This window comes from Dendronephthya gigantea, unplaced genomic scaffold, assembly GCF_004324835.1.
Source record: "Dendronephthya gigantea isolate DGI-Jeju-01 unplaced genomic scaffold, DenGig_1.0 000248F, whole genome shotgun sequence".
Lineage (NCBI taxonomy): Eukaryota > Metazoa > Cnidaria > Anthozoa > Malacalcyonacea > Nephtheidae > Dendronephthya > Dendronephthya gigantea.
Window position 1 is genome coordinate 104,240 of NW_021163258.1, and position 11,701 is coordinate 115,940.

The 11,701-nt window shown below is 35.8% G+C and overlaps 1 protein-coding gene across 2 annotated transcripts; it reads right to left on the reverse strand.

Annotated features, from left to right (window-relative positions):
- Positions 1 to 1,280: 1,280 nt before the first annotated feature.
- On the reverse strand, positions 1,281 to 10,995 carry LOC114540714 (ankyrin repeat domain-containing protein 13C-B-like). Of its 2 annotated transcripts, XM_028560841.1 has the most exons (20): positions 9,783 to 10,995; positions 7,338 to 7,742; positions 5,984 to 6,025; positions 5,753 to 5,857; positions 5,435 to 5,520; positions 5,068 to 5,113; positions 4,874 to 4,940; positions 4,674 to 4,756; positions 4,315 to 4,376; positions 3,971 to 4,017; positions 3,695 to 3,779; positions 3,264 to 3,331; positions 2,986 to 3,025; positions 2,824 to 2,877; positions 2,583 to 2,662; positions 2,443 to 2,512; positions 2,173 to 2,201; positions 1,824 to 1,924; positions 1,521 to 1,624; positions 1,281 to 1,333 (listed from the first exon to the last, which is right to left on the reverse strand). In XM_028560841.1, exons 2-20 carry the CDS (start codon positions 7,456 to 7,458, stop codon positions 1,304 to 1,306), a joined length of 1,320 nt encoding a protein of 439 aa, XP_028416642.1. In that variant the 5' UTR covers positions 7,459 to 7,742; positions 9,783 to 10,995; the 3' UTR covers positions 1,281 to 1,303. The 2 variants fall into 2 exon arrangements, with proteins under 2 accessions (XP_028416642.1, XP_028416641.1); XM_028560840.1 differs by lacking the exon at positions 9,783 to 10,995 and having other exon boundaries at positions 7,338 to 7,905.
- Between the last annotated feature and the right edge of the window lie 706 nt (positions 10,996 to 11,701).

The following is an 11,701-nucleotide window of genomic DNA, read 5'->3' on the forward strand; positions in this document are numbered from 1 at the left end:
TCTGAATCTTCAACATGTTGAATAATTGGTGCACGAGTGCATATTTCCCACACGTGTACGTGAGTGAATTCCTGCAGTAAAACAGCTAATAAACATATGCAAATTTGCATATGCATATCAGCTCGTCATTGTCGGCTTCGATAAATAAAAATCTTTTTTTGCAGTTTTGAAACGAACAGTGATGCAGAAGCACATATTAAACTAAAACAGCGGATTAAAGTACAACCCAGTGTTACTGTGTTAGCGCCGTCCCCAAGATAACTTTGAAAAACTGGCCCCTGCCGGGCCCTGGAGGTTTGAGTCGCGCACTAAGTCTGGTGCATGCAGATGTATATCTGACACCTCGCAAAAAAACGTCAGCGCAAGAAAGAAACTTCGTGAGTTAAAGGCATAAAGCCCCGAGAGGTCCTCAGTTCAGCTGCCCGTGCGCGCGAGAGGACATAACCAGACCAAAATAACTGACTCGTTTACGAAGTCATTAAGCACAATATCGTGCTGATGTTTGATTACTTTTTTTAGATATGTACTAATACAGTGTACATTTTTTGCACTGTGTACCTTTATGATTTATATAATAACCTATAAACTACTCTATACAAGCTATACTAAACAAGTTTGTATCGAATTTTAGCAATAGCCTTCAAATAACTACCCAAGAAAAACTGATTATTAAACTTATTGATAACAAAGGTGAATTCCCAAAGGTAAGGTTTTACCCCCCTGTAGGCTTCCCCAAATATCAGAGTCTTTCATAACTCATCAAATTACACATACAGGACAGGCTATCGCTCGCAGTGAAACTGACATCGTACAAAATGCGAAATTCAATCGTTCGTTTTCGTTACGTCGACTAATATGGGCTGGGGTTACGATTAAAAAATTTAATTGTGTCGCGTATCTCAATTCGGCAATATCCATGCACTCTAGTCTGAGCTGAAATACCGCGAACAAATAGTACACTGTAGACGCATGTACCTTCAATCAAATTTGGAAATACCTAAACCTGGTTTCAAACACTCGCAGACAGTCTGCGACTTCTATTGTCGGTGGTAACTGATGTCCAAAATGTTTTGTCCATCGAAAAAGAAATTCCTACCTACATTGGTCACTAACAATGGATCGCAGAGCACCGCAGACTGTCTGCAAGTGTTGAAAACAATGCTTTAAATTGACGGCACATGAAAACGTGATTCCACTTCATCGTTGATCCCATCGTAGAAAAATATTGTCGCACTGGAATTTCTGTACACCAAGCGATAAATAACATGGGACCATTTTTTTATTGATTTGGATAATTGATTCTTTAAAGATCTGGGAATCGGTGGGGATCTTCCTACATGATAACAAACTGTACTTAGAATACTCGCACTCAAATTTAACCTAAACTGGGGTTTTTTTCCACCTACGTAACACATCCCGGTTAAAATAATTAATCATTTTTCTAGTTAAAAATGCTAAAAAGATTTGTATGTGTTCAAATATATTAATAATTAAAGCTCGTATCTTTTTTATGCACTTACCTTAAAGTCTCTAGGTATGAAGTATCTCGAGGCAGGGATACTTATATCGGCGTCAAATTTTTGAAATGTGACCCTGGCCACAATCGTAGGCAGAACGGGGATTTCTAGTGAAAAATATATTTAAAACTTTTAAACTAGATGAAGTATTTAGAAAATGATGCCAAATGCAACAATGCAACAATGCAAACCCACAAGAGGACAGCACAAGAAAATTAGATGTATTTTCTTCACATCGCTTCTATGTTTGATTTTACAGACCCCAATATGTTATCAATCGTGGAAAAATAACGCGTAAAAACTTACCAACTCGGACAGGAAAACCAGGCGGTAATTTCATCGACACAAATTCCTTCAATTTATCGAAATGTTTAAAAGGAGCTATAACCTCAAGAACATTCAGTAAACTGAAAAAAAAGAAGAAAAATATTATAACTGTGATACATTTAACAATGATACCATGAGCTCGAGTCGTAGCTAAATGATATATTATTATTTTAATATATGTATATACTATTTCAAAAACTATGGCCCATTCAAACGGTCGATTGTGCACATACGCCAAATAGGAATTGCATAGGAAAATTGTATCCTGTAAATGAGTTTTCAGTTTGTCCTGTTTTGAAGATACTAAAGTTTTACAAGTTGAACTTACGGTTCCAATTGGAGAGGAAAGTCTTCGTTCTGAGAAACATAAGTTACGTGTTAAAAGGTAAACTCTATATAGTTTGCACACAAACACACAAGCCCCTTCTCTAATTGAATTAAACATACATTCACACACCCCTGTCTATCAAAGCCCCAAAGAGTCTTGCAACAACCGTAAAATTACGTCTGTAAAAGTCCCTCCTAAATTGGGGGCAAAGGGATGTACGTGCACGCATGTATGGTGTAGAATAGGTGATCTAAATACCGAAAATCATACCATTGCCACAGTAGCTTTTATTGTTTTCTTATCTTCCTTAACCGTCAGACTTCGACCTAAAGTTGGAACGCTGAAAAAACAAACATGATTAACGTCTTGGTTGGAGTCGCCCAACACGTGCATGATATGCATTTACTTACTTCTCTGTTTCAGAGTTTATATATGACTCCCACGTGCAGCTCTCTACTTTTGGTGGAACCAAAGATTTTTTTCGCTTTATCTACACAAAAGCACATCATTATTTTATTAAACAAGTGTGAACTATTAGCTACATTCGGCATCGTTAAATACCGTAATATATTTATGTAGACACTGGATTTTATACAACGAAATCAATTATCCTTTTTTAAACGTTCCTTTATTATTCAAGGTCATTCTTACCTCAGGAACAGCATCCATGGTTGTCGACCCTTTACTAATACTTTCTAAGACAGCCTGCAGAGAAATACTTGTGTTTTGTAAAAGCTCGAGAGCGCAGTAACATTCAGATTTTTCGGCGTGATACAGTAGCAACTCATTTCAAGGAGCTACAGTATACTGTACCTTGTTCTTTACAATATCCTCCTGAGTAAGATGCTCTCGCCTAAAAAACAAAATATCGTGACAGGAGACGTGACTAAATAACTGCACAAAATGGTAGTGCAAATAGCTTTAGAAATTGCAAATAAATGTCTTAAAGGTAGCTACTTTACAAATGAAAAATTGCCTGATTAAATACGAGAACGTTTAAATAAAACCATAGCCCATAACGTTTAAATAAAACCATAGCTTTTTGTCTTCAACTTTTTTTTGCATGGAAAAATCTCGTTTTCCGAACAAACCTTTTTCTGGTAACAAGAATCATTCCGTTCACATCATAAACATTGGCAACATAAGTTCCAATATTTTCCTAAAGGCCAAAATATAAAATTGCACATGTTTGGATTCTAAAAATCTACAATAGCGTTTCTTTTAAAAATTTATTGATTTCACTAAGAAAAAATATTTGACAGACAATTCCGAAAATCGGCCATATTGTGCTGTCGTCATATAGTTATCACAGGTAGTCCCGTAGTGATTAGTGAAATTTTCAGCAATTCAACTGTATTTTTTTAAAAGCTAATCCCATCTAGTCTAATCTTTTAAAAGCTAACCTCATCTTTTAATTTTAAAAGCTAATCCCATCTACTAAAATCCAACCCTATGTCATTAGTTTTTTATCGCTTATAAAAACAAGAGCCTCCTTAAAAGGTTTTAAAACATTACGACTTACAATTTTGTCTTCTTTAAAAAACCAACCGTCTTGCGACCGTGAAAATGTTATCGGTTTCGTTGACATTGTGGCTGAAACTATGTCACTGAAACGGATGAAATGAAACTGCTGCTGAGTAAACCGGACGCTGAATTTCATATGCATGTCCATTCCGATGCTATCTAATCCATCATTAAGTAAAATGATTGAATATCCAAAAGCTCTAACTAACGTAGATTGGTCATTAGAAGTAAAATTTTAAAAAATAAAATAAAAATAAAAAATAACCAACCATACCAGCTCATTAAAAGGTCAACTTCTTCGTCTATCTCAGCATCACTTTCCTAAAAAAATTCCATACATGCACAAGACGCCTTTATAGTTGCGAGCAAAGTGCGCGCGCTTAGCTAGTAGATTAACCACTAATTTGGGCTACTGATATCATAAATGGGCGGGACGGACAGTCATACCCTTTGTGATTAAAAAAATATATATAAATCTCAAGCATGACAAACATGCTTGTAAATACTAAGCATTTTTGGTTTTCATTTGTCACAAATTCTTGACATTGTATTATGCCATACATACAGATAAGCGTTACAACATGCAGGAAGTAATCTGCTCAAGTTGAGCGTCTTTACCTGATCTTGCATTCGCTGGAAAACCTTCTTTTCGTTGTCAAGTATAGCAAACGATTTTTTACCTAATAAATATAAAGAATGATATACCATGAAAATATGTTACTAGGCTATCCATGTTTTACCGCATTAAAACACAGTACAGCACATGTATACAAATTTGTGTAACCTTCACTAAATTGCGCCAGAATGATCACAGATTCTTAAATTTACATTTTTTTGACTAAAAACGTATAAACTCAAGCATAGAGCAGGTTCAAAACAGTGTATTGTTTGATATATTCTTTCTTTTTTATGCAATCCTGACGTGCAGTGTGATTAGAATCTTTCTTGGATGTAGTAGCTGCTACAACATAACAAACCTTCTGCCTCGCCATTAAAGATTATACTTATATCACCACGTTGCCATTTCATGTCTGCAAAGTCAATAAGTGTGCTATCTAACCTGAAAAAAATAAATTTTGAAGAATCAATAGTGAGGTCCATAGGTTGTGTTAAAATATGGATAAAACAATGTAATATACTACAGGATTATGTTCATTTCTACAATATAATGCCTTACCTTATACAACAACCTTTCTTATAGATCTTGCATGTATCTGATGGCAATATTCTAGACACTAGTGGGACTATTAAATATAAAAGAGACTGAATAAATATTCAGAAGCAAATATATGCTGAAGGGTACCACTAAAGATTGTTAAGAATAAAGTATAAACATTATTCTTAAGAAAGCAAATTTTTATCAACACTCACTCCAACTCGAGAAATCCCATTTTAATTCAACGTAAAAATCTCCAAGCTAAAAGAAGAATGCTCAAATTTTGAGAAGGTGTGGCACAAAATGAATTGCATTAACTTTTTAGTCTTGTTGCTTAAAACATTAATGAGCAATTGGCATGATTAATTATTACAACTATTATGTAAACGACACACTGTTCTGAAAAAAGTTGCACAAAATACATTGACAACTGTTAAAGGAAAATAAAATGTTTATGACAGAATGCTATAAAAAGTTAGCACAATAAATAAAGTTTTCTATTAATTCAACTACTATATAACTAAACAAGTATTTTAGCAAGACAATTTACAGTAATTGATGTAAATTTGTAATAAACAGTACCCCTCGTAAAGCTTCTATTAGTTCTGGCCGATTCTTGTCCACACTCTGTTGATTTTGTTCTTTCATTTTTCTTAAGACAGCTTTGACTATAGTTACACAAAAAATACAAAAAGATAATCTCAATGAAGATCAATATATAGGTAACTAATTCATCAACTAATAAAGCTGATGTGGATTGCAAACATGTCCAAAGCACATTAATTACACAAAGCAAGGTCCATATCAATAGCACTGCACATGTATATGACATCTTGATGCCATATGATAAAGACCTTTACCTACAGTGTGCCCAATCTATAGTTTAGTTTAGTTTCATACCTATTGATCTGCTTCCCCAGCTAATAGCTTCAGCAAGTGGACTCCATCCAGCTTCATTTTTCACCTTGATTGGAGCATTTTTTTCAAGAAGCAGGAACACACATTCTGTAACACAAAATATTGTCATTTCCTTAGCAGAATCATGTATACCATAAACCAAACAAGTAGCTTTTGTATTACTTTTCATATTCAACCTGCCCCTAGAATGCACAATTACATATGAAAACCTACCCTTGTGGCCAAGCATGATTGCAAGGTGCAGTGGAGTATTACCTTAAGATTAAAAAAAATGTATAAAGTGCTGTTATATTATTGTTATAATATTACATACAATATCTGTAAATAAATTGACAGAAAACATGACCTTATGTATATTTCATTCCTTTGACTATATTTATATTTTATTAACAATTAGATAGTAATTGTATTTAATGACTGTCACCTTTGTAACTCAACACAATATACATAATATGTACAGGTATTGCAGAAAAGAGAATCGTCTTTTATTGAAAGAAGGGCATGCAGTGCTTTCTGACAGACAGCCATTGTGCTTTGTTTAACTTAAATCATAGAGCAACATTTTGAAAGGAATTGAATCTATTTACATATGGTTTGACACATTTTGGGATGTTGCATCACTGAGACCCACCTGTTGTTGTATGTTTTATGGAGAATGCTAATAGCAGTGAAACATAATGCTATTACTTTTATAAAAATAGTTGATATAACAATCTTTGTTTTTTGGAGTTTTATTAAAAACCAAGTGTGAGAGGCAGCTAACAAGCTGAATTGTTCAGGACTTATTACAAGTTTAGTACACATTCAAATTATATATATATTAAAAATTATCATGATAGAGAGTTATTGTGGTAAACGATACTGGACAGGACTGTGTATATTAATATTACTTTTGAATATTCTATGAGTATTGACAGTATTGAACTGAACATATAAAGACCAGTTGGGACGAGTATATTTTTTTGTGACAGGTACAATTTAAATTGATCCTGGTTATTTGACAGGCCTCCACGCCTAGCCTAAAGTGTCAGAGGTTTAAAGACCAGAAACCAGCCTTATTTTTCATTATGAACAGAATAAATAATAAAACAGTCACAGATGAGACAATGAAAATCCCCTTTCCTAGAAGGATGTCTTATGTCCCACACATAAGTATATTATCTAGAAACTTTACTTGAAATCTTTAAGTTTTTTACCATTAGCCTTGACGAATGGAAATTAGTTTTTAGACCATTAGCAATGACGTTCAAACGTGGCATATCAGGCGTGAACAATGAGTGAATGAGAATTTACTCAACATATATTTGATATTTCAGATGTTGACATAATAAAATTGACCGGAAAGGGATTTTGTGTTAATCTCAAAATGAAATGTAAAAAGGATCGACAAGTACATAACGAATAATAATACCATTTAGAAAGAAATCACCGCAAATAATTTTGTAAAGACAGCTAAGTAATATGAAAAGGCAATTTGAATATATAAACATAAACATGATTACATGATTGATGATGATTCCTATGTTGGGCCTTGTCCTGAATAATATTAAGATGAAGATCTACTTACCGTAGCAGTCTCTTTGACCAATATCATGATCTCGTAATAGGCTTGAAACCTTTCTTAGATTGCCTTCAAAAACAGCTTTATGAAGGGGATATCGGTCGCAAGCACTATTTATTTCAGTCATTCTTTACGCCTTCATTTGTTGTTCTTCTCGTCTAGATTGTGTTGACCTCTAACACCGGCGGCGCTTGCGTTTCCTTCTGTGCTACCACTTGCAAATTTCATTCACCCCAGAAGCCGGGGGAGCCGGGCCTTACGGGGGATGTTTCATATGGGATATTTCGACTTTCGCACACGCCTTCCTTCGTGGGAGTGTCAACAGTGAGTGTCAATGATAGGTGTAGCGGAAGGGGATGAGATAGGATGAATTGTATTTGCTTACTTCGGTCATTAAAGGTACTTGTGTTGCTGAAAGAGAAACGTTCTCAATATTGATTTTTTTGACTCCGCGGTGTTGGCGGGTGTTCATGTGGTTTTTTTTTAGTTTTGGAATGTAGCAAATTATGCTTTTTGCTCCTTTCTCAAATATCTCGAGAATTTGATTTCACTGAATCGGAAGAAGATTTCACTGAATCGGGGATCGCACAAGTTTTGTGAAACTTCCGGACAATCATTCGGGAGGTTTTCGCAACAGTGTATATGATAGGTACAATGTTTTGTAGTTTTGTGTACAGTGGGTGGAAAATCTCTTACCTCTAAAAAACATGCCAAAAAATTGACAGTCTGCTAGTAGCTTGGAATTCTGCCTGAAGGAAACGTTTTCCACGATGCTAGCATACTGAAAATTCTGAAAGCACAAAATGTCGATTTGGGTAACATTATTAAATTTATTATACATAAAACATTCTCCCAATAGGGCTTTTCAGTATGTACTAACAAATGATAAAAATTATATTTCTATTTACTATTACGTTATTGGCTATACTATATTTGTAAAATATATTTACAATTAGAAGCAAGTCAGTCTTGGTTATATATTAAGGTCTGTTAATACTTCTACTAAGAGAAGTTTCCGTTAACATTGTTTTCTAACATATTTTTCATAAAGTGCTTCTTAGTTCTTAAATGTTTTAAGTGGACGTCGTAACCTCGGATTCGATCATTCGAAGTCAAAAAGCCCTGGGACGAGCTTGCATCGTCAAATGTCCATATTTAGACCAAAATTTAGACTAACTGGACTACTAAGCAATTAGTGACGTCACAATCGCAAGATTCCAATGTTTACACAATTGTTTACATTGCTTAGCAACAACAACACCACATCAATCACGGCGAGAACAAGGAGAATGTGCAGTATGGACGTTTTAGTTGAAAAAAGTGTTGAAACTGATTCAACAATAAATAAAAATTAAATTTTCTATTGTTGTTCACAAGAAAGAATATTTTTGGCGATAAAATAATGGTTGAAACTGGTTTATTTTCGGCGCGAACATTGACGGTCACTTTCCAATTTGCATCTGCCGTCAAATACAGTTTTGGCCTAAGAAGGTATGTACATTTGAATTTGTTGTTCGGTAGTGTTTAGCTCACTGACAAACTCAGTTTATGGTAGCAAAAAAAAGAAAAATGTTGAGGAATTGCTACATCGAGAGCCAGTTTTACTTGTGATTTTTTTAAATGTTTCACTCGATATATAAACTATATTAACTATATAAACCATAAATATAAACTGAGCTCATGCTTAAATAGAATTCATAGCAGATCACTTTTTTTCAGTTTTTGCATTTTCGACGCCTCCTTATTTTATTTTTTAATCCCTTTAATAATAACACATCGTCCATTTAAAACTTTGAGAACTTGCATGGAAGTAGTTTATTTGGCGATTTGCAACTAATGAATTTTGAAGCATCCAAAACATAACCAGTTTAATAAGAATCCTCAGTCAACTTTATATTAATATTAATCCATGCTTCATCTTATAACATAAAAAAATATTTATTTTTAAGCAGCGCTTCGAAAACCGCTAGATTATAGTAATGGATGGATGGATATCACTGATAATAACGATTGATCATGGACCACAAGAGAGTCGAATATCGAGGGCTTTCAGGGCAAGTGCAATGGTCATATATGTTTGGATTGAATAGAATGAATAGTACCATGAGAAGTTTACATGAGGTAACCTTTACCATTTCAACCTTATTTTGAATCCGTCAGGATATGAGGTATGTTTTCGCCTATCGAATTATTTATACTAAGCCTAAAGGCAGTATAAACCTGTTTCACACTTCTTCTTAGAATCACACTTCTTCCTGCAATTTCCTTTGTATGAGGACTGAGGTCACTTGCGCGCAAATTACACTTTGTTCGCTTTGTCAATCGGAAAAATATACAATGCATGGATTATAAAATTATACAATTCTACAATCCCCAATTCTTAGGAGCTAGTGTGAATCAGGTTCTTACGACCTAAACATTTAGACTTAATATAAAGCGGTAAGCACGTACCTTACATGAAGTGCTCCGTCCCCAGTTGCGCGTTTTTCATAGAACAGAGAACATGAAGGCTTTAGATATAGCATTGACGATCTGTGGCAGATTTTGGGTAAGTAAAAATAAATCAAATCGACTATAATTCCCAAATCAAAATACCCAAATAAGTAAACTATTAGTTATTTATTTCTAAAGAATATGGTTGTAAGTTTGAGCTGCAGTAATTTATTCTCATGCACTTACCCAGTTTCGACGATAGATATAGCAAGAGATCTGCCACGGGTGACGAAAAATATTAATATATATAAGATAATAATACATCGTATACGGACAGCCTAAGGCCTCAAGCGCGAAATAACCGCACTACCCGGACCCTCTAATTCCTCACAAAACACACATGACATTTACCTGATTTACATAAACCTTGTAGTCTCCAGACGCACACCCAGGAGTGTTGATAAACTCCATTAGGTTAGCATAGGACATATAACGTCAAGCGTAAACTAGTCAGAGCCCTCCATTCATCACCACACAAAAATGAACACATATAAACCCTGTAGTTTCCAGATGCAAACCCTGGAGTGTTGATAAACTCCATTAGGTTAAGTATAGGACCTAAGACCTCAAGCGTAATATACTCGCACTAGTCAGAACCCTCCATTCCTCACCAGATACACACACATGACATGCACATAAACCTTGTAGTATCAAGATGCACACCCTGGAGTGTTGATAAACTCCATTAGGTTAAGTATAGGACCTAAGACCTCAAGCGTAATATACTCCCACTAGTCAGAGCCCTCCATTCCTCAGCACACACACATGGCATGCACATAAACCTTGTAGTATCCAAATGCACACCCTGGAGTGTTGATAAACTCCATTAGGTTAAGTATAGGACCTAAGACCTCAAGCGTAATATACTCGCACTAGTCAGAGCCCTGCATTCCTCAGCACACACACATGGCATGCACATAAACCTTGTAGTATCGAAATGCACACCCTTGAGTGTTGATAAACTCCATTAGGTTAAATATAGGACCTAAGACCTCAAGCGTAATATACTCGCACTAGTCAGAGCCCTCCATTCCTCAGCACACACACATCGCATGCACATAAACCTTGTAGTATCTAGATGCACACCCTGGAGTGTTGATAAACTCCATTAGGTTAAGTATAGGACCTAAGACCTCAAGCGTAATATACTCGCACCAGTCAGAGCCCTCCATTCCTCGGCACACACACAAGGCATGCACATAAACCTTGTAGTATCGAAATGCACACCCTGGAGTGTTGATAAACTCCATTACGTTAAGTACAGGACCTAAGGCCTCAAGCGTAATATACTCGCACTAGTCAGAGCCCTGCATTCCACACCACACACACATGGCATGCACATAAACCCTGTAGTTTCCAGATGCAACCTGGAGTGTTGATAAACTCCATTAGGTTAAGTATAGGACCTAAGACCTCAAGCGTAATATACTCGCACTAGTCAGAGCCCGCCATTCCTTAGCACACACACATGGCATGCACATAAACCTTGTAGTATCCAAATGCACACCCTGGAGTGTTGATAAACTCCATTAGGTTAAGTACAGGACCTAAGGCCTCAAGCGTAATATACTCGCACTAGTCAGAGCCCTCCATTCCTCACCACACACACATGGCATGCACATAAACCTTGTAGTATCTAGATGCACACCCTGGAGTGTTGATAAACTCCATTAGGTTAAGTATAGGACCTAAGGCTCAAGCGTAATATACTCGCACTAGTCAGAGCCCTCATTCCTCACACACACATGGCATGCACATAAACTGTAGTTCCAGATGCACACCCTGGAGTGTTGATAAACTCCATTAGGTTAAGTACAGGACTTAAGGCCTCAAGCGTAATATACTCGCACTAGTCAGAGCCCTGCATTCCACACCAC